At 38.1% G+C, this 23,632-nt stretch overlaps 3 protein-coding genes across 3 annotated transcripts; 1 reads left to right on the top strand and 2 right to left on the bottom strand.

Moving 5' to 3' along the window:
- Nucleotides 1–5,573: 5,573 nt before the first annotated feature.
- LOC114729086 (cyclin-D4-1-like) lies at nucleotides 5,574–8,281 on the bottom strand. Its single transcript, XM_028916042.1, has 6 exons — nucleotides 7,673–8,281; nucleotides 7,003–7,089; nucleotides 6,816–6,914; nucleotides 6,539–6,740; nucleotides 6,334–6,458; nucleotides 5,574–6,214 (listed from the first exon to the last, which is right to left on the bottom strand). Exons 1-6 carry the CDS (start codon nucleotides 7,967–7,969, stop codon nucleotides 5,987–5,989), a joined length of 1,038 nt encoding a protein of 345 aa, XP_028771875.1. The 5' UTR covers nucleotides 7,970–8,281; the 3' UTR covers nucleotides 5,574–5,986.
- Nucleotides 8,282–17,278: 8,997 nt separating this feature from the next.
- LOC114729083 (protein CutA, chloroplastic-like) lies at nucleotides 17,279–19,501 on the top strand. Its single transcript, XM_028916039.1, has 6 exons — nucleotides 17,279–17,511; nucleotides 17,661–17,776; nucleotides 18,083–18,145; nucleotides 18,385–18,416; nucleotides 18,635–18,729; nucleotides 19,010–19,501. The coding sequence occupies exons 1-6, from the start codon at nucleotides 17,318–17,320 to the stop codon at nucleotides 19,089–19,091; spliced, it is 582 nt and encodes a 193-aa protein (XP_028771872.1). The 5' UTR covers nucleotides 17,279–17,317; the 3' UTR covers nucleotides 19,092–19,501.
- A 1,095-nt stretch (nucleotides 19,502–20,596) lies between these two features.
- LOC114729048 (uncharacterized J domain-containing protein C3E7.11c-like) lies at nucleotides 20,597–23,067 on the bottom strand. The gene is made up of 5 exons (XM_028915996.1): nucleotides 22,965–23,067; nucleotides 22,731–22,858; nucleotides 22,539–22,614; nucleotides 21,055–21,128; nucleotides 20,597–20,923 (listed from the first exon to the last, which is right to left on the bottom strand). Exons 1-5 carry the CDS (start codon nucleotides 23,065–23,067, stop codon nucleotides 20,852–20,854), a joined length of 453 nt encoding a protein of 150 aa, XP_028771829.1. The 3' UTR covers nucleotides 20,597–20,851.
- Between the last annotated feature and the right edge of the window lie 565 nt (nucleotides 23,068–23,632).

Genomic DNA, 23,632 nt, shown 5'->3' with positions numbered 1-23,632 from the left:
ATACGTCATGCCAGGTTCCCAGTCTCAGCAAATGCGACAGATGAGGTCGGCGTGTTGTCTATTTAATTAATACGCAGAAAAATCGACTTTGCATTTCCCTGATTTATTTTTCTTACTGAGAATAATTGAGCTTTTAGAAGAGCTAAACTAATCCTTCTGGAAACACCAGAGGAGATATATGGTCTTACAGGAATTACCGTGGAACGTACTTAAGTCTGAATAATGCCAATGCCGATAAAACACGCGCGCACACGCAGGATCCCTTATACGGGGAATAGAAAAAAGTGAAAGGGGAAACAGGTAGGGATTTGATAACTCATTACACAAGGGATGGAGAGAGAAGGAATTGAGACGTGGAGTACAAGGATTAGAAAAGACGAGAGCGATATGGTAATGGCAATGGTAACGGTGGGGGGATATATAAACACGGGGTTCCCATGTTTTCTGCCACTAACGAGTGTTTTGTGTTAATGAGATGCACAAGCCATAAGCCTCCCATGATGGCACTCGTTAGCAAAATTAAACCTCGAGTGGGGCTCCCCCAACTCCCCCTCCATGGCGTGACCAATGCACCATCATGTGACGAGTGGAAAGGCCCAGCGTTCGGAGGCAGAAAAGGTGAGACATTGTGTTGAATTAAGGATTAAAAACGGGTGACTAGGGGGCCACGGAGAAGCTAATAAATGATGGTTTAGGTGGGACATGAGGCAATGGAGCCATTTGGCTGTGGATTCTCCAACATTACCATCCCACGCTTGCAAAGCCACATAACACCTCCCTCCACCCACCATACCTCGCCCTTAATTAAAAATACGCCCACCTCAACTCCCATCTAGTGTCATGCAGCACCAACATTAATTTTTCTCTCCATCCCTCCCCTTTCTCTTTTTCTCCATTTCAGCCCACCATATTAATATATTTACCGCTTTTCCCTTAATGGAAACGTGCGTGAGCAAGCCAGCTGTTTATAATATTAATATATATATATGGCTGGATTAAGTCATCATTTGTTTAGGCGTAGATTCAAGATTTTCATCATCACTCACAGAAGCGCATGCCTGCTTGTTATTTGCACGGCACTAGCATACTTATATTATTGTCGTCCCTAGTTCTTCCATTGGATTCAAGTTATATGTATAACATATCTTTGCTTAGAATTGAAGACCAACACACCCATCGCTACGTAGTAGTGCTGTGGACATAAATAATGGTGAAAAAGGTTGTTGTGCGTCGCTGTACACGTATAGAGCAAGCAAGCTGCAACAAGAGTCTTTGATTTGATGTTAAAAGATGTAAGTAGCGTGAAATCTCACCCACCACGAGTACTCACGTATATAGCCAAGCTGCTGGGAGCAAGACACAGTGCGTGTTGGATCATTGCGACTCCCAGGCTTGTTGGATTGCTGTTCAATGTATGCTGGGCGCTCGCCCAAGACTTCAATACGTTCTTGTACTTTTCTAGAGTTTAGCCATTAACTCCCAAAACGCACGTGTATCTCATAAATTATGCAGAGGGGTTATTATGATATGAATGCACCCGAAAAATGCAGCGGACAACACATTATATGATGCGCTAGAGGACTTGTAATTGATGACTAGATGGAGTTCTAATGAGTCTCACCGTGCGCTCATTTCACAGCAATAATGTCGGAATCACCAGTTCCACTATATTTTTAAAATCTCATATCGGTTGCCCTGTGGCTGCAGCTTGTGGCCTACTCTTCCACTTATTAATTTATGATATGGTTTAATTAATTTAAAGCGTGAGAAAGAACACGGGATGGAGGGGGCATGCCATGATTGTGGTTTTTGTCTTTAATTAATTTTCTGGCCTGCCAAAGGAACAGCTGAGGCCTCCGCTGTAGACTCGGGGGTGGGGCCAGCTGTTTGAGGCTGTGTATTGTATTGCAAAGTCAAAAGGAAGTGAGGAGTAAGATGAGTAATTAATTAGGAGTAATGTAATGATGATGACGTTGATTCTGGAAAGGAAAGAAAGAGGAGGATGTTAATGGAAGAATGGCCATTTTTGTCGGGAGGCGCTTGTCGAATTGCCAAGGCAGAGATGGGACGTGGAACTTGAGTGCGCGTGGAGAATAATGGAAAAGCAATATCCCCTACGTACGCGTCAAAGTCTACGGTCTTTGTCATTTGTAGACTCTGCCACGCACCACGCTTCCTGAATCGCTATCTTTTTACTCTCTCGGTCTGATCTCCCGGCGATATTGCCACTGTTTTTTCATGTAAGGATGGAGATGTGATTCTCCAATAAAAAAACAGAGTGAGGGATTCTGAAATAATCCAGATCCCATCTTTTAATATAAGATCTGTTTCTCCAACACACGCTAGTAAAATAAAATCAGTCAGATGGGTAGATTAACTTCGCTGTTCATTTAATATGAAAGATAGAAGATTAATACAAGAGGTTGATATTTCATGGAGGGAACTTTATTTTATTCTGGTGGTTTCCTTTTGAAAGGTGGTAGTGGGAATTAAATTAAGAAAATGAGAGATGTGGTCCGCGGTCGTATCTCTGTAAACGTACGATTTAAAGGAAGGAAGAGTAGAGGGTATTTTCAAGGGGTTTACGGATGGATAGGCCATAAAATGACAGCTGGTAGTATATTACTATAAAACAGAGCATGCGGGTTTGCATGAAGGAGCAGGCGTCAAGTACAGATGCATTGAGTATGGACGGATATCGAATGCTTTGATTACTTTAAACAAACTCTGGCGAAACGGCAGAGGGAGAAGAAATGACGAGGCATGCCGCTGAAACAGCAAGCGGACTTTGACTTCTGGGATTGGAGTGGAATAATCAAATTAAATAAGGATGGTTATTATCATAGGGAGTGTTTGGATAGAAACCAAACCATAGTTTCAGAAGTGCTTTTATAGATTACGAAGTAAATATGTGAAGGAGATTATCTCGTTTTACGAAAAAGTGCTTCTAAAACCATAGTTTTGGGTTTCCCAAACACCCCGCAGAAGCATTCAAGTGAAGAAGCGGAGGATAAGATCAGGTTGAAGTGGGTGATCCAAGTACAAAAAGGAATGTAGATTAAAAATAACGGCAAGAAGAAGGGAGGGTGGAGAGAGAGAGAGGGGGGAATGTTGGGAAGGGGGGAGAAGGAGAAAGAGAGATTAGAGAGACAAGGACAGAGAGGGGGTTGCTGCAGAAGGAAGAGGGAGCACGCCTTCCTTTTAGGGGGTAGGCTCGCCCGTCAACGTCTCTCTGAGCTCCGACCTCTGTGTACGGGCTACTGTCGCGCCTCCTCTTTTCCTTTTCATAATTTCAAATCTGTTCCATATCTTCTTCCCAAATTACTTCTGTTTCCTTTTCATCAATATCCTGCCCGACCAGTCTTCAAAACGACGGATCAGCGTTCGTGCCATCCATTGCTGGTTCTTTAATTTAAAAAATAATAATTATTCCCATTATACATCTTGACCGGTAATTTTTGTGCACACGATTCAAATGCGGGAGGTGGTCACGGCTCTGGATCAATGGGTCCACTACACGGTACACACGCACCTCGTTCTTTGTTTGGAAGAAAGGGAAAGTGCAAATATGTGACCATGAATGTGGAACTCAGCTGTGAACAGCTGAGATGAAGAGGACTTTCCGATGTCACCTTTATGCTGAATTCTTAGAGCTATTAAAAAAAGATGATAGGCACGGCCATGTATATATATTATACATATAGGCCGTGACGTGCTTGCTTTATTAGGAAGTGCGGAAGCTTCCTTTCATTGCCATGACACAAAGCCCACGCCAGAGAGTTAGAGTGATTTGGGCCAACGTAGCATTCGGTCGAACGAAGTGCCGCACTTCGTGTCGTGGGTTTCGGATCATGTCAACAGAAGTGAACAGAATGGGCCACGTATCCAGTTTGTAGTGGGTCCCAGATCTATTTAAACTGTGCCCAGTGGAAACCTGCCCATCAGCTGCCATTTTTAACGTCCTGCGCTGCTTTTCACTTTCGCACCCCGCGTCACTCCCACTATTTTATCCCCCTATTAGGGCTATGCAAAAAACCTGGTAATTTGGCATAGTCCGATCCAATCCAAGCAAATTCAGTTTAGTTTGGTTCAGAAAAAATTGACTCGAAGTAAGACTAGTCTTATCAGGATGGACTAGACTAGGGACTAATCCCTCAGACCAGTTGGTCCACTCCAATTTAACTTTTTTTTTTAACTATTATTTAGATAATTTTAATTTGTTTTAATTCTTCTATATAAGTTTTTTTGTCTATTCAAATAATCAAGATTTATTGATTAACTTCTTAAATAATGAGCATGTGTATATATTTTTTACAATATAAGATCAATATTAATGAGATTTAATAAATGAAACATGACAATATTGAGAAATTGAAAGAGAATTATCAAATTTGATGAAGTTTGGATCAACACATAAGCAAAATTTTATATAGTAAGTTGCAATTTTGCTTCTCATTAAGAAAAAAATTTAAAAAAATTTAAATTGAGGTCCTGGACTGCCTGGACCAGTCTAATGAATCAAATCTAGTCCAATCCGACCTCAGGTTGGTACTGGACTAGATCAAATTTTAGACTGTCCTTTTCAACTCGAGATCTTTACTAAACTCGGGTTGATAAAAAATCCTGTCCCATCTGGTCCATACACACCCCTACCTCCTACCGTATCCCGTACGGTCCCTATTGATCTGCTGTTGTTGTTCTTTTGCCATCGTTACCCAGGCTTTCCTAATTAAGGTGAACATCACAACCCCTTCTGAAAGCTTAAGATAAACATTACAAGCCTCTGAACACTAAGTTTGGGCCCCCTGACCAGCTTCATTCTGCCCCGTTATTGAGTAATCGAGAGAAGCTTACTATTTGCATTTTTGGGACCTTTTGATTTTCTTCTCTAGTTTTGTTTCTGAAAACCATTTTGTAAAATGATTTTAGAAGATTACTTCTGAAAACAAAGCCAAGAAATCTTTAATGGTTAATTACAAGACAGCTAAAGAATTAAGAGAAATAACAAAACCTGATTTTAGGATAGGTTTTGATATTTTAAAAAAAAACTGAAAACTTATTTGATTTTTTTAGTTTGTTGCACGAAAGAGGAAGAGGTGCACTCAAGTGATAAAAATATTATGTGTTTTCATGTTTTCGTTTGGCTGACGCCGTTCTTTATCTTCGGAATAAACCGAGCCCTTCTATTCACATCCAGAGACATGCGGGAGTTTCGTATCCTTCATTGATCACCGTTGACCTTTTTCCCCCACTAACATGTGAGACTGCTCGTCCATCCATCACTATTCTTCCAAACGAAAGCATGGGTGGTTCGAAAATAAATAAAATCACACCATATAAAATTTAGCACAAAGATACACTCCATCCGTACATAAAATAAAACCTTCAAGTGTTTAATTGTCCTATATTTATATATTTGCAAAATTTGATTTAAAAAATAAAGATCTTTTCTGGCAGAGCATGGCTTTTGCACGCTGGGACCTCTTTGATGAGTTCAACAGTTCTGCTCAAACTTTTATTTAGGAAAATACGATATAAAGTTATAAACAGACAACAGGATAGGGGAAAGAGAGAAGAAAGGAAAAGAAAAATTAATAACAAGGTCGTATGAAAATAACACTAATATTTATGTGAGGCTAGTGCCTGTACTGAAAAAGAATAATAATAATAAAGCCTAACACAAACTGTACTGAAAACAAAATGGCACTGGCATCCAGCAATAGGGCCGCGCTTTGCGATCTCTGGTCCGTAGCTAGCTGTTAAGAGCTGTAAAATTATTTAACAGCAGCTCCGACAAATAGGGTGGCCCCTTCCTCCCTCAGAATTCAATTCAACCTCTTTCCCCGACCATCATTTGAAGCTCACTTCCTTCGTCTCAAAATTCACCACCAGCTCTGCCTCCTCTGTTTCGACCAAGGGGGGGCGGCACCTTCCCTATAAACCACACACTCTGTATTCTGAGTAAAGCAGCGTGCCTCCAAATTCACTACAACAGCTCTACTCCACTGTTACTTGTATTGTTTAACTTGATCCTTTTAGGATCGGGGCCATCACGTGACGAAGACGAACTCCCACATGAACTTGATCCTTCGCTTTTATGGCTCCAGCATAATGCGGCCGCCTCCCACACCCCAATTGGGCTCTGCGCCACGCAGTCTTCTCTTCCGTTTGATGCCATCTCCTTTATTATCTTCAAGCACTCCACCACTCTCTCCTGCCCAACACAAACATACAAAACAAACAAACAAACAAACCAGCATAGTTCAATTATGCGAGTCCACATGTAGCACTATTCCTTCGAAATCCACCACATGTGTAAGCCATTCATTTTACCTTTTCAACATGTTGACTCAGCACCGAAATTGCTTTCTCCGTATTCACCGTTTGGGTTTCCCTTACAACACATATTGCCACTGCCGCTGCAACTTCCGAGGGCCTGAATTCCAATAAGTCAACCCCTGCATTCAATGATCATTATCTTCCGTTCCTTCCATTTATAATTGCCGTTATTACAAATAGCAGAGCCGGCAGTGCGTACCTCTCGCTGTGCTCGATATGATTTGGATGGATCGCGATATGGAACTTCCTTCTGGTTTCTGATCATCATTCAGCTTGAATAGAAAATAGTCTATGAAGGAAAACGGAGTGATGGCTTGCATTCTCCACCTCAGTGTGCTCAGTACCAAAAGTTCCATTCTTTGTATTGTTCTTGCTTCAAATACGAACTTTGATCCTCCCACCTGTACCAAACCCAGTGTGCTCTTTGATCGGCACACAGCCTGGCCATTTTAAGCATTAAAAACACCATTGCCTACCTGCAAATCAACAGACAGGGGAACTTCAGCCTCTTCCATTTTGGCAGCGAGAGACAGGCATGCCACGGCCAACAATTGCATTGTCCAGCCTTTTCCCTTCTGCATGTGGATCCATTAGATCAAAACCGGAGCAGAATACAACCAGGAAAAGAACAAAGCGTTGATCTTTTCACGCTTGGACACTTACTGGTAATTCGTATGATGAAAGGAAACGGTCCAGATAGTTTATGGATAGATATGTACAGAGGGGGCTGAAACCGAAGTGCTCTCGAACCTGTGGAACCAGTATCCCCGTTAATCAAGTAGAAGACAACGACACAGGACAATCGGATAATACCAACCGAACATTATGAACTCAGAATCTTTCGCCCAGCGATTGACCCCATGCTCACGATGGTTTAATACAGGTTATGAGATCGAAACGGAAATGTATGTGCATATTTAAACATTAAAAAGAGAAAAAAAAGAAAAACGGCAGAAATGCATGAACACAATCAAAACCAGATGATCAGATCGGCTTTAGAATATAAGGAAAATCCATTAATTTCACCCCAAGCAATTGAAACTTAGTAAAGGACCCACCACGGAGCACAGAACGACGACACTGTTCGTTTAACTGAAATCTTAACAAAACACTTTTCACATAAATCACATTTTTGCTGTGTTGTTTAGATTTCAGAGCCTAAAGGAAAATACGAAGATTCAGAAATCAGAAAACATCCGTCTAAAAATGAAGGAAAAAGAAGTTGGCCATATTAATTGCAGCAAAAACAGGATATCGTCCGTTAGGAAACTGAATGGTCACTGTGATTGTTAAGAGCTTCAAAAAATAAAATTAAACACAGCCTGTAACCCACCTTTTCAATCCAATCAACGGCCTCCTTTCTGGCCCCAAAGTCCAAATCCGCAGTTCGTAGCCTATTCAGGTAATCTCCTGCAGGCAAGTGGTCGCATTCCTTTTGCACCATTTGCGCTAAACACTCGTCACTCTGCAATGGCAACCCATCGTGTCGATCATGAAAGCACAGGTTATGGTTACGGGGTCCGCGTGTAACGTCCAACGGCTCCATCGTAGCTCCATAATCGCCATCGTCGAAAATGCTGTCGTCTTCTGCGCAGAGAAGTGCCGAGACACAATCGAAACTGGGTGCCATTGCAAACAAGACCGATAAGCCTCTTTCTCGGCCCTTCAAGGCAGAACCAGTTTTATAAAACGAGCAACGCAGACAAACAAAGAAACAAAAAATGAATCTTTCAGATAACTGATTAAGCGTTCCGTTTTGTTTTAGAGAAGAGAGGAAGAGATGGAGATGTGTGAGGGAACGATTAAAGAAGAAGAGTTAATATGGGGAAATAAGAACAAGAGGAGAATGAATGCAAACTGTCCTTCTACATATGAGGCAGTGCTGTGCTCTGTTTCAAGGAAGAGCTGAAAAAGCTGTCGACAGAGAGGACCTTATGAAGGAAGAGAACGCCTCTTTTTAGGGTAAAAGGCAGAGACAGGGGGGGAGTGGGGGCCCCTAGTGTGGGGTGCGGCAATCAGAAGGATATGACCGAGTAGTTCATACTTTATAGCAACCAAATAAAAGGATTACCCTTTTGCTATATTATGTGTAGGGTTGGGAGAGTGAACAATTATAATATTATGGATGTTTAAATTTTAAATATACCCATGACCGGAATAGTATTAAATATAAGAGATGAGGAGGAAGGCATAAAAATTAAAATACTCCCTCCGGTCTTACATCTAACTTTCAAAATCTTATATATAAGCTTTAAATAACTGAATTATACTTAATAATGATAACAGTTAAAATTAGTTAAAAATAATAAATAGATAAAAATATATCTTTTTTTAATTTGTATTTATTTATTAAAAACGTAAATGAGAATCAATAAATAAAAAAATAATGAAAAAAATATATGAAAATAATATTAATGAGAGAGATAGTACTAAAAACAGTCAACTAGAGACAAATAAGCTGGTAAAAAAAAAAAGACAAAATAAAAATAATAATAAATACTTGTACAAACTTAAAAATAAAGTTTATATTTTAAACCAAATCCATTTAAAAGTAAAGTTTACATATAAGAACCCAGGGAGTGCGTGATTATCCGGTGTTTCCTCTGATAACCGAAGATAAGTTAGGACAGAGAATAGCGAGATAATTTTACCAGGTCGGGATAATGTAGAAGAGGAAGCCACTTGGGAATACTCGAGTGGAGTGCTGGGGACAAATGAGGGACTTGCCGTGCATGATTTCCTATTTTAAGTTACTAGTAATTGAGAGGAAATGTGACACATTTTGCTGCCTGAATCCGGAGGGCCGGTTCAGCCAAAAAAGGGGAGAGTTTTGTTTTTTTGGGTGACAGAGGGACGAAAGCGTAAAAACACAAAGGAGGAGGAACAGGAGTGGGAGGTGTCCCGTGGTGACGCGTGTTGCGTCACTCTCAGTCTCTCACCGCAAACACGCAATGACGCAAACGTCCGACTATTCTTCGTTCACTCCTTCGCTGCTCTTTTTTGCCTGTCCCTTTTTATGCTACAGTTACTCTTTTTTCTCATTTCCTTCTTCGCCGCCTCAATTCCTTCTCTTCTCGTTTTCATTTATAATATTCTTCTAATTTTTAATATAAGACCTATTTAACTAATTTGATTAAATTAAAAAAATTAATTAAGTTAGTTAATTATAAAAATATAACATGTTTTTCTTAAAATACCATGATGATCTTTCTTAATAGCACTTCTTCCTCTTCTACTTGATTATGGTTGAGAGAGTATTAATATGGGTAATTTAGAAAAAATTAATAAATATAAAAAATGAGTCTTATATTTAGGATTAAAACCAACTCAATAATTGGTTCCTATATTAAGGATCGGAGGAGTACAAAATTATTTATTTGGCTAATTCTCGCGGGTTGATTAAACTAACTTAACTAAGATTTTTATTTTATTCTTTCACTCCTGTCCTTATTTAATGCTCCTGATTTTAAATGGAAAAAAACAGTATTAATAACAAATAATTTCATACATTCAATAAGAATATATTGAGAAAAAAAATTAGATAATCCTCAAATTTCCTAATCTGTCTTATAAATGGAAATAAACCATCTTCTAAAATTTTGTCCAATAAATAGAAATGGAGGGAGCGTGGCTTGTATCTGAGTATCTGACTCAATGTTGATTTTTTTTTTTTGGTGAGATGCTGATGTTAATTCTATTATCCCCCCATTTCAAAAAATATTAGTCTTTTTTACTGTGAATTTTTACACTCATTTCTAAATGTTTTTAAATTAAAATGATCGTTCCATTGAGAAAAATATGTTCAGTATTTGTTTTTTATCGGAAAGAAAAATATGTTCATTAGCAAGACTCGTTTTTCAATTGCTGCATTTACTTTAGGCAATGTTATCTTTTTTTTTTTACCAGCTTTCGGCAATGTTATCTTGGACAATAGTATTATTACCGACAGCATGACATTTTTATTTGACCAACAGCATGACATTTGAGATCATAGAATATACATAAATCGATATATATTTTTCCTATACTATAACGTTGGAAAAAAATATGAACATACAACGTTGCTTCAAAAAAAAAAAAACTGCGTAGGATTCCTGATAACGGCAAAATGACAGCTGGTAATTCTGTACTCATGCATCTGGGTGGTCATTTAGCCCGAACGAAATTTTAGTGGGAGTGCGACGCCAAAGAGAATTCGGGAGGTCCTTTTAGTTTTAGCTGGTGATGCAATTAACATTAACAGCATTAATAACATCTAAAACCGATTCGCTCTGTCGGTCTCCCCAAGATTGCCTGAGAGTCAAAAAACGCCATGCCTGCAAGTCAACTGCCTTCCTAATTCAAAATGTAGTAAAAGACAAAACATATTTAAGGACCCCGTGGAAATGCGTAACCATTTGTATATCATGTCTGGTAAAAAAAAAAAAAAAAACCCCTTTGTATATAATGAGAACTCCACGTGAGAGGACACTGATGGCCTCCCCGGTGTGCATCGCTAAATAAAAAAAAATATATAATTATTAGAACAAATTGATAATGAGTCGGCCCATAGATATAAAGGTTTTGTCTCTAGACAACCTGTAACTATCTTTATAAATACTTTTTGAATCTGAAGATATGTTTTAGTCCTTAAAAGCTCTAAACCCAAATTCAGTTGGACTTTTCTTTACCAAAAGGAAAATTATCAGAACAAACATTATTGAGCGGCCGAAGAATAGACATTTATGGCGGAGGCACTAATAAAGGCCTTCAGTTTGTTTCCCTCTCTTTGGTGATTAGACAGTTAATAGTATACTCTGCAATTTACATGCTCACGCTCACCCCACACGCCAATCTCCCTCTAATCCTCTCTGAGCATGGGCTTGCACTGCATTTTGCCATCTTGTGAATGAAAAGTCCTTTTTCCGGAAGAAAAAAATATAAAGGTGGAAAAATCGTTGTCAAAATCATCCAGATTGCTAATATCCGTGTTGGGAAAAATAAAGTGTTGTCTCTTATGCTTGGCCAGTGGGCATACAATCGCAAAAAGAGATGCACTTTTGGTCTTTTCTCACTTTTAGGCGCGCCTCTTTCGGGAATGTGTTAATTTTGGTTTAACAAGTACCAATTCCCTTTAACACGTTAACCCCTTCCCTAATCACTATTCCAAATTTCCAATATCTCCGCCAGATCCTCTCTGAGCATTATGCATGCCTACTCAGCAACCATGCTGCTTCACTCGCTTCACCTTACTAGAAACCGATGAACTATCCATCTCCAACCGGCAATTAATTAAGCTATATACTTGGTTTCCTAATTACATATTTTTAATTAGTTTGTGTAATAACAGGTTAATTTGTGTAATTGCAATGAGCCAGACTAGTCCCTCCCAGACGTGTTTCTCATGGGGTCTGGGTTTCCTTGGTAATGGCGTTATCATTCTCTTTACTTTGATAGAAACAGGGGTGGGGCTTCGACCATGGGAATTTGCAAAGAAAGAGTTCTGAGTATATGAAGATCGATTAGATTTTGTGCACAATGTTGGTCCAGCATGTTTTGAATTTTATCATATTATTCGCATAGATGCGCCTCGACTAGGCATTGCTCCTCTCATCGCCTGCTAGTAATTTTCAATTCTCTTGCTTTGGGGTTCTCTCTTAAATAATACATCAAACAGATAAATTAATATCAAGGAAAGTGCATTGTGTTTTTTTTTTCCAACATCAATGAACACATTGATGGCAGCTTGGTTTACGTGCATCAAGTGAAGGGATTGCAGATGTAGAAAGTAGAAAAAGGAAAAGCACAAGCGACAGCCTCCTCTCGTTTTATAATATGCATTATGCGGATCAAGGTACAGTATCTTTCTTCTTGGTTAGAAATTGGTACAAGTCTCATTTCAAAAGAAAAATGGTTGGTACTATTCTGAATCAGCTGTCCAAGTGCAAATTATATTTGGCCCCAACTCTTCGAAAGCTGTGTACTTCTAATTATCATGACGTTTAATTACGGGGTTCTTTTCTTTGTTTGCCGGTTCCATAGCAAGTTAAGAGTACACTTATGCAATTAAGATGTATAATTTCGTCGGCGAATCTTGACTCTTTCTGGTTTGTAGTCCTGAATCATCATTATCGCTTGTCAATCTATGACCAGTTAGCCGTTGAAACACAAGGTGACAAGAGTCAGGATCAATGTGATTGATCCAGATCGGCATAATACAAATAGGTTGCATAAGATCCCCAGTTAATTTGTAGCCATTTGACTTGACCATAGATCATCATTTTGGATGACCAATAATGAGAAATTTCAATTGGTAGAAACGGGAGTTTAAAAAACAAAAAGCCAAAGCGAGTAATTTGAGTTTAACTTAGGATGCCGGTTTCTTGGATTCAGTAAGCTAAGCAGGAGACGTGCTCGCTTTAACTTGAATTTCCAAAAGAGACTTTATGACACAAATTTCTAACCCTTTTCTCCAATCCTATCTTTGAAGTCCTCCTTTATTTCTATGGTCTCTGAAAAATCAAACCTTCGTTTTTTCTTTAAACGTGCTTTTGAAACAGCGAACACTAATCGCATATGGTTGGTGTCAGTTATAGTGCAACTTTCAAAGCCTATATTCCCACCAAGTCTTATTTTAAGCATGTGGCAGAGAGGAGGCATAGTCGGTAAGACTTTTGGTTATGGTCTAAAAGATAGTATTGATCACTGTTTGAGATCCGAGCTTCACAGAGTGTCACTCACACACACCCCACTCCTCCATTTTTTTAACTCATCTCTTCTTCTCCCTCCCTCGTTTTACTGCTTTCCCTAGTCGCAGTCAAATGTTGCGCATATGACACTGTTTCCATTTCTGTATATATTTTAACTTAACCATTATTTTACTGCCCTTTGTTCTGACCGCATCTTTTTTATGCTTTGTGCTCAGCATGCTGCATGCCTGCACCTTCTTCACCTCTCTCTATACTTTCTATTCAAAGCCTGCCCTTTACGTTCCTGCCTTTGCTTCCATCCTCACATGCCTATTTATGACTTCCCATCCCTTGTTATTTAGTGTAGCTCCATCTAATCAGTTTTGATTCGGTTCCTCGTAATTACACGCAGTATTACAGATTTTGTCCCTATTGCGCAGATGCGTTCAAAGGCATATGGTCGCACGGGACTAACAATTGAACACATGACAACGGAACAAAAAAGTCGGAACACCTGTTAGAGAGCTCGCTTCTTGTCCTTTGTGCTGTACGTTACGTCAATGGATATTTTCAGGCTCCTCTCAGTTTATAAGCAGCAATAGTCAAATAACGGATTGTTCCTTTTTTTTTTTTTCCTCAGCAAAATGAATATGCTAGCTATGTATTGCGGTAATATTAGTGCGAATTAGGTGTGTACAAGGAGAGCCTTTGATAATTCCATGAAAGTAACCAATGATAAGACGAGCCTCTGATTTTAAAAAAAAAAAAGTGGTGTTGAGTCGGATATAATTAATAAAGTGGGCGAGGTTGGATTGGGTTTGAACATTTTCAATACGAAAAGAAAAGAAAATGATAATGGAGACAGAGAAGAGAGTTCTTGAGATTCACTATAATACTAAACAAGGCACTGTTTCTGTATAATAATGGGATAAAGAAATGTCTGCTAACAAGACAAACGAGAAAGAAGAGAAAATGGGTCACTGTGTCTCTTCATATAGACCTCTCGCAAAGGCAGATGCCTCTCGCAAGCATCCAGAACATCCGCCGTATCTCCTGCGAAACCCAGTCATCTTATTTAAATAAGACCACCAACCCGAAGTAATGATACAGGTATTATTATAGGAAACCAGAGCCACGTGGAAGGTGGAAGACCAATAGTAACGTGGTTTTAGGTGGAGGATGGGAACATGGAAAAACAAGGAATAGGGAGGAGGAGGATTATGGAATGAGCTGGCAAAGGGAGGCAGGCCAGTGTTGGCAGAAGCAGTGTCTTTATCAAAATCATCAAAAAAAGTCCAAACAAGAAGGAAAGGCATTTGGGAGCACGGGACCATATGCCTTGTCTGGGGAAGAGGGCTGTTTAGCTCGTTTCATTAATAATTTATTGTCCCACTAACACCGTAACACTCTCCTCACTCTCTCTCTATCTCTAACTAAGATCACTAATCAGTCCATCCACCTTAGCGGTTTGATTTGGATTAGTCAAATCACTCTGAAGCCTGAACTCAATTCGATGCTTTGACCCTCTCAGTACAGAGTTTGACGCAAACCACACGCTGCATCATGAATCAGCCTCGCATCTTCCACTGTTCCTGTTGTTTTTTCTTTAATTATATTATCATGGTCATGAATTGCCATTGTAAGCTTGTGTTAGTAAGTACTTATTATAAGTATGTTTACAATTCTTTCACATACTTTTATTGTATTTCATAAATTACAATAAAAAAACTATTTATATGGCATTCCTAATAAACAGAGCTACCAAACTACGATATTTTTGTTTTCTTGCTAGTTTCCCCTTCTTCCTGCCACCAAAGTAAGTGTCGTCCAAACTTTGTTACTAATGCTGTTTCGTGCCTTTGTTTTCCCTCCTTGGGGGCTTCCTCTCCGCTCTCACCAGTTGACGGCTTCCTCTCCGGTCTCGCCGGTTGACGAGCCCCGTGACATGTACCATGACAATTCTGTAATTCTCAATGTAAAGAGAGCAATGACGATTTGAAAGGAAGAAATTCAACGTAATGCTATAATATTCAATGTCAAATAATTTTGTGTCTATAAAACAGTATGTAAGAATCATCTCTTCCATTTCAGAACAATTAGTATTATTTTTGAGTTTTGATTTTATTTCATAACAAATGTTACTCATAAAATGAGTAAATTATTGATTATTTTTGGCGTAACTCAAGTCATCTTCGTCTATATTGAGTATTATTTAATTTTAAATGATTATGACACTATTAAATTAAGTAATACTGCATTTTGTTGGCAGATTTTTTTTTTTGCTGCACATGGATATCTTCCTATTGAAAGCCATTTTTGTTTGAGATGCTGTCGGACATTAAATATGAACATTTCTTCCAACAATAAATCAAACTTATTTTGCCACTTTATAAGAGACTAGTTTTTGTTCACTAGACTTAACTCGGTAGATTTTTGTAGATTTTAACATACTTATAGCATGAAAGGGTGTTTCAAAAATGGGCTAAATCCCACTCAGGGATGGCCCACTCAGTTGTGCTTAAACACATGAAAAAATTGAAAACAAAAAACCCAAAGGACACCAAAGGCGGGCAAGATGAATCGCAGATCAAGCAATTCTATGGCAGAGTTACCGTCCAACCCAAATGCAGCTGCTGCTTTTCACTTAAACTCGATTTGATAATCAAAAAATCCGAATTCATGGGCCGCACCGACCCATAAACTTGATCTCCGCCCTTCGCCGGTGCTCCATGCGGCCAGCCCAATTGTTGACTTCTCAGTTCTCACAAACAGTTAGTGTTTGCTATTCTCCCCCATTTCTGAGCTCTCGTCCTATTGCTTTAACTTTTAATATAAGAATTAATTAATTAATTTAAATAAATAAAAATATTTTTAAAATTATTTATTTATAATATATAAATATTTTCTTTCCTAAAACATCCTTACTAATAATGTGTATTAGTTATAACTACTATTTAATAAAAAATTTTAACATGTGCAACTACTATGATTATTTTGAAAAAAAAAGACAAATATAATAGATAAAATGAATTACTCCTTCAATCCTTTATATATGACCCAATTGTTGAGTTGATTTTGGTTATAAATATAAGACCCATTTCTCATATTTATCAATTTTCTCTAAATTACCCTTATAGATACTCCCTCAATTATAATCAAATAGAAGAAGGAGAAGGGGTATTAAGAAAGATGATTATGATGTTTTAGTAAAAACGTGTCACATTTCTTATAATTAACTAACTTACCTAACTTTATTAATCTAATCAAATTAGTTAAATGGGTCTTATATTAAGGATTGGAGAAGTATAATTTCATACTTATGATCAAATTAAAAGTCAAATCAACTCTTATAGTAAGGATCAAAAGTAGTATAATTTTTAAAAGTTTTTACTTACATTTTTTTATTTAGATATAATCTCTGCATTGCAAGAAACAAATTTAATGATTTCTTTTGATTGGATTCTTCAAAATAAACTCTGATAATTTTATTCTCGAACATCTGTCAATTAAGGCTGTGTTTGGGTGACACCCCAAACCATGGTTTGGGGAATAAATCACCCAAACACCCACCCAAAAACCAAAACCATGGTTTTGGCTCCAAAACCATGGTTTTGGAAAAAGCAAAATTTTTTTGCTTTTGGAGAAAAAAGGAGAGTGTGAAAGCCTATAGGATATGTATCTTGTTATTTTTTTTAAAATATTTAATTTTATATTTTATAAATATATATACATATTAATTAATTATTAATTATATTATCTTATGTATTATTAATTACGTTAATAAAAAATATATTATTAACAATTTTATTCCTTCAAATTAAAATATATCATAAAATCTATTTTTTCTGTAATTATTATATTAACTTATGTCTTTTTTTAGTAATTTGTATATATAAAAAGTGCTTCTGATAATAACTATCCAAACACTTTCACTTCTCAAAATTACTTTTTCATAAAATCTATTCTTTCCAAAATTTATTCTTCTCAGAATCTATTCTCCAGAATTACTTTTCCAAATCACGGTTTGGTTTCATCCAAACACATCCTAAAATAGCAAGCATTAGCTGCACTTGCTTCTCCTAAAATTTTGATTAATTTTTTTCCCCCAAAAAAGGACAAACGTTAGGAACACGACGACGGGAAGCCTTCGGGGGTTGGGGAGGGATATACACGTGGCACATGCAGGAGCTGCACACGTAGGTCTTGGCGCGTAGATGAAGGAAGAAGAGGGTATCAAGCAAGGGAAGCCGATGAGGGCTGATGGACACGCGCACCACCCTATATCTTTGACGCCGTTCTCATCTGGCAAAATGGCTTCCACACTCCTCTCTCCCACTCTTGCTACTTCCACCAAAGCTTCCGTTGTCTTTGCGTCTTCGCTGCATCGCCGCCATCCTCTGGTTGGCGCTTTCTGCATCTTCAGCTTGGGCATCTGTTCCCCCCTGTATTCCTCCGCCTCCAAAACGGGGATTGCTCAATCTCTTCCCATTTTCCCTCTCCTACAGTACGACGCCATCCGTCTTTTTTCATCCATTCCTTCCATTTCTCCGCCTAATTATTTCTGTTTCTGGATCCGAATCCTCTTGCTTTTTTCGGATTATTTTATTATTCGTTTGTTTTGATTCCCTGCGCGATTGTTCCCTTCCGTTTCAGATCAAAGTTCCGTAGGCACTTCGCTGCTACTAGCGTTGGTACCAAAGCGATGGAAGACAAAAGCGCCACTGTTCCAAGCATTGTTGTCTATGTTACTGTTCCCAACAAAGAAGCAGGTTCGAGCATTGTGTTGTTCTTCTTCGTTTTCCTTGCTGGGGATACTCTAGGAAAGGATCATTCCAGTTTGCACAATTGATTCGTTGAGATTGGGGGTTACACACTAGCATGTCATTCAGCTACTGGCCCATGAAGAATTGGGCTGAGGTAGCATTAAGGGTTTAAGACTTTAAAAACCCCGTGAAATCATGTTATTTATCTTGTTGATTATTACTTGTCTAAGGTGCACAGGGTAGATCTAATGAATTCGTGTTTTTTATGGCTTTATATGCTCCAATTTTTTATGTGCGCGAATGATTCTGCAGGCAGGAAGTTAGCCGAAAGCATTGTGAAAGAGAGACTTGCAGCTTGTGTAAATAGGGTTCCAGGTATGAAATGAGCTTTCTTCTCCTGATTTTAGCCTCTGCTGTATTGGGCGCTTTCGATGTGGGATCAAGCATGTGTGCCATGACTATGGAGGCATTTCAGGATGGTTTTGAGTTGGGAACTTGGCATTAGTCTTGGCGAGCTAAATATCAAGATTACATTTTCATCAGAATTTTATAACCCATGTGAATTATGTCTAATGCATGTGTTTTTTTTTTTTTGGTTAAACCAACTAATACAGGCATTGAATCAGTGTATGAATGGAATGGAGAGGTATGAACTTCATTTTCCATGTTGACTTGAGAATGCTGGCGTGTCTAGAACTCCTCATGAGGAGTTTTTCCATCACTCATTTCATTTGTTTTTTTTTAAAAAAAAAAAATTATTCTGTTTATTACTGTCCTTATTGGCAAGTGGTATAAGAAAATGCATAGTTAAATTGAAAGTATGGTGTGGCTTGTTAATATCAGCTGTGTGTTGCAAGTTGACAGGTCCAGACTGACGCCGAGGAACTTCTTATAATCAAGACTAGGCAATCTCTTTTGGAAGCACTGACGGAGCATGTCAAAGCAAATCACGAATATGAGTAAGACCGATGTTTCTCATCAATTACCGTTCATCAAAATTTCAAATTTGCGTTGTACAGTTTGAGTCGTACATTGTATCTAATCCTGAAAGAAAACTTGAAGAGCATTTGAATAGAATAGAACTGACAACTGAGTGTAAAACAGATTGATGTTTTTTAATGTATTATGAATCTGCCAAGACTTAAACTGGCATAAAATCCTTGTTGAAATTAACTTGGTAGTAAAACATACAAACAATAGTGCCTCGAGTTGTTGCTGACATTTTTGTCTCTTCTTCAGGGTGCCAGAGGTGATCTCTTTACCTATCACCGGGGGCAATCTCAAATACCTGGAATGGATTAAAGGCAGCACGAGGGACTGACTGCCAAATGTGGACATAAATCACAGGAACCACCTTTGTCTGCTAAATAAGGTCGCGCGCTGTCTTAGCAAACAAAAACATAAAGAAGTTCGCATGTTGTCCATACGAATTGGTGACGAGAATTGAGCATTGTTTACAACATGGTGGATTGGTGTGCTACGGAATACTGCTGGCTGTTACTAGTTTCTACTTTCTAGACTGGATATTATGTTATCAGTAAACGTTCTCTTATGATTTCTCGTCCATTCATCTGATTTTATTAAGCATCAACGGCCGTCTGCAATGGGATCCCAAATCAAGTTGGTCACGTCCACACCCCATCCCAGCCCCACCTGCCCCCTTCCCTAAAAAAAGTGACAATTAAAGGGAAGAACACTTAAAGTTCTGTCTTATTAGATCTTCCTTGTCAATATGCGTTTGTGCTACCTAGGTCATTCGAATACTATCCACCGTAGCAGGCGCATTATTATGTCATTATTTATACTGCCTCTTTAATTCGAATAAATTAAGAAAATTAGTTAGATATTTATAATAAATAAGTATTAGTTTTTAAAAAAATATTTTCACTAATCAAGTGTATTAGTTAGAACTATTATTTTGTAAAGACTATTTTGAAAGAAAATGATAAACATGAAAAACAAAATAAATTGAGGTCTTATATTTAGAATCAAAATAAAATCAAACAAACTCTTATAGTAATGTCTCACATGTTTATTCATTTTCTTTCAAAATAGTCTTTATAACAATAATAGTTTTAACAATACACTTGATTAAAAAGGATATTTGAAGAAAAACAATATCCATATTTAGAAATTATAGTGTATTTTCTTAATCTTTTCAAATTAATCAACTAACTTTTATATTTAGAACCGAAAGTAATATTATATAAAAGGCTGCGAATGTGATCATCTCAATTTCTTTATAACTAAGACAATTCTCTATACTTTCCTCTGATTGCCAAAAGCAATGTCACCCAATGAGAAGATTAGTGTACTAATCAAGGAAAGCAGGAGCTAGTTTACAGGGCCAATTGCTTAAAACAGATCGCGAGCTTATCTTTAATGGCCATTTGCTTATCTTTGATGGCCATTTGCATATCTTTAATGGCCATTTGCTTAGAAAAATACGAGTTAACATGGCGGTAGTTATCTCTGACACTGCTCAAATAACAATCAGTTGGATATTTAGTGTACCGTGAGTTATGATTTCGAATTCCTCCGATCCCTTTTGATCCATTGAGTATCTTTCCTTCTTATACATCCTAGCAAAGTCTGAACTGCTTGCTCCATAAACACATTTTTCTCGAAAGATTTTTCAGTTATTATTTATATTTTATAAAACATGGAAAAAAAAAAAAAACTAGTTGTGCATGTAAACCTACGTTACATTAAATACCCATGAACCAGGACCACACCTTGTTTTTCCGAGTTCATCTTCTAGGCAACTACCGATTCTTCTCAGACGGCAGATGCCGCTGCATGATTGTTAGGGTTTATCTGGCTTAATGGTAGAAAAGCTGCGTGAATCCAGACATCCATTCACAAACAAATCACAAGAAAGAAACACATCCATTTGACGCAGGGAGAGTGACCCTTAAATGTGGCAACCAATTCCTATATACTTTTATACAGAAGCATGAAATAAGCCATCCTACATCATAAGCATGTCTCATTCATCCCTGAGCATGGCTTGCAGAAACAGACACCCACAAAAAATTTGTCCCAGATGCGATGGTAGGATTTCCATGCTATTGATTTGCCTTACCATATGAATTGCTTCATCCCAAGGCCATTACACGTCAATATAAGGCTCTTGTAACGATTAAGATAATCCTGCAACAAACAATAAAACAAAATGTGAAGTGAAGATATCAAAGCGTCATTCTAAACAAGATATTTTCTTTTGGTAAATAAATCAATTTTCACAAGCAAGGTTCATGACAGATAACAAGGGAAGCGCTTACCATGAGATTGCAATCATAGACATAAAGCATCCCATTTTTGTCATACTCTCTCCTTTTGGCGGGATCGCTTAAGACTGTTCGATAAAGCAAAATAAATGTTATTCTAATCATAAGAGAGAAGCTCATGCTCTTACTCACAGTTTTTAACAGGCATAAGCAAAAGAAAGGAAGAGTAGAAAATCTACAGTAGATTGATACAACTATCACACCAAAATACCAAGCCTTGTTTAGGGAACAGCTAATCTAATCTCTTTCACGACTGGGTAAATAAACCACATTTTATATTTCTCGAAGACTTCAAATAGACCCGCCTTCCTCATTGATCATATGCCCATCAGTCTTTAATTACGGAAGTATCGATCAAATCCAAAGAGAATATGTATTTCAGCCAAGCTAGCTCTTTCGAAATGGAAATAATTTCCACTAATAATGTACAAGTCAACAATGGCTTCGAGAATCACTAGAATCACCCATCACGTCACAATTGTGATAATATAAATGGAAATAACCTTGACAAGATTAGATAGCAAAATGTAACGCAGAACAGCGTTAAGTAGATTCAAATCAGTTTTCATACCCAGGAAAAAAATGTTATGACCAGCACATAGAAGGTAAAGGAGGCGGTTTATGTAGGTGTGGTGCCCGGGGGAATTCTCTTCTCCAACGGACATTAAGGAGAACAAATTTGGCTTGCCTAGCCAACGGCCTTACAGTAATTGATCATCCAGAAGAAGATTTATTTTAATAACTTATTAATTATTAATTAAGCCCTTTGAGCATGCTAATCAGTAAAACTTAGTTAAAGAAAAGGGGAAAATAGGGCAGCCATATTAAGAACATACGAAGTTCTTCCGAGGTGGAAATCAAAAACAACCCCTACAAGGCATCACTCAAGAAATCCACTTGCAACTTGCAGATTTATGGAACTTCCAACTTTATCATACGCACAGAGGCAATGATGTAGGAAACCTTTTGGCTAAGAATGCCTATGATGCTAACATTACTCCCACGTATTTTGAATTTTGTTGTTTTGGATTGCGCATCTCAATATGCACGAGATAGAAGATAAGAATCTCGCAACTCTAATCTCTTAACTCGTATCAAGCTTTTGCTTGCCTTGTTCAACTGAAAAAAAAGAAAACATGAAATATAATAACGCCTAGAATCGAAGATATTAGAGTTTTGGTGAAGGCAGTCTATTGACAGTGGGAGCAAAATAACCCCAACAAATTCGCTGTCCAAGTGAGGAAGGCAGCATTTATGTTGAGGATTTAAGACATATCACCAAGTTTTCATAGACCTATTTTTCAATTTCCACTACTATAATCAATACCTAGCCTACATCTACGCCAATCGCCATCCCATCATCAACTGTCCAAGTTAGATAAGAGTACGATCATGTCCACAAATAACCTAAAATTTTACCATATAGATAGCTAATTACTCGTATCATTAGAAAGAAAAAACTAAAAAGGGTTACTGACCCTGATAAGCCTCGTTTATCTCTTGGAATCGGGAAGTTGCGGCATCTTGGCCTTTCTTCTTGTCCGGATGCCATTTCTGTGCCCACAGAAGCAGAGAAAGTTAGCCCTGAGCTCCGCGGTGAAACCAGAACTTAGCCCCAAACCCAACTAAGAAGACCCTAGAGGATAGAAATGCGAGACCGGATAACACACCAGAGCTAGACGAATGTAATTGGAGCGAATAGCGTCGTCTGTAGCATCATAATCTACTTCCAGAATCTTATAATAATCCTGTGAAACACAACTCACAATTTCAGGACAACACGCATCCACAAATACCACTAAAGGAAACAATCCCTAGGCACGAAATAAATTTAAAAACAGATGAAATTTCAAAGGGACAAAAAATAAAGAGGGTAGTCAGAGCCTGAAATGTTCACGATGTACCTGGGCTTGGGCAGAGCAGGGAAGAGAAATCGAAGTTGAGATAGGAATCTTGGTCAGGTTGGTCACCTTCTGGGATATTGTTGTCCCACTCATCCCACGTCATGATGAATTTCAAAAAAAGAGAAAGGCTTGTTTGCTTTGAGCTGAATGCAAACTTCAAACACTGGTTTAGGTATATGAAATTCGAGCGAAAATCAGGTCAGGATTAGGGGTCCTGTCTTTCCTTCGCGCCTGTGTCTATCGGCGTGCCGCGTACGTCTAAAATGGGCCGCGATATTCGTCTCTGCTCAGAAAAAATCTTCTGTCGGAAAATTCTAGATATTAATGAAGGAAATAGAATAAAAGAAGAAAAGGTTTCCCACGGAACAAGTGCCCCCAGGGACATTGCCCAGCCAGATTACATAAAGGAAGCCTACGATAACAAAAATATGTGCCTAATCTGTTCGGTAAATTCTGACGTGGAAACCTTTTGAAGGATTCCCGAGCAAAACCATGGGGGTCAAAAACAATATCTGCTATTGATATACAAATTTTTATCCTCGAGCTTCAAGTTCAGGCCAGAAATAAATAAATTTTAACATAATGAAATAGGTTTATCATGAATTAGTACAAAAAGAACATTTTTTGTCAAACTACAAAAATTTAAAGATAAGGGACAGTGGGATTTT

Source organism: Neltuma alba, unplaced genomic scaffold (assembly GCF_004799145.2).
Source record: "Neltuma alba isolate B1F8T4 unplaced genomic scaffold, ASM479914v2 tig00012600_pilon, whole genome shotgun sequence".
NCBI classification, from domain to species: domain Eukaryota; kingdom Viridiplantae; phylum Streptophyta; class Magnoliopsida; order Fabales; family Fabaceae; genus Neltuma; species Neltuma alba.
The sequence above is the reverse complement of the archived record's forward strand: the minus strand, read 5'-3'. Positions and strand labels throughout refer to the sequence as shown.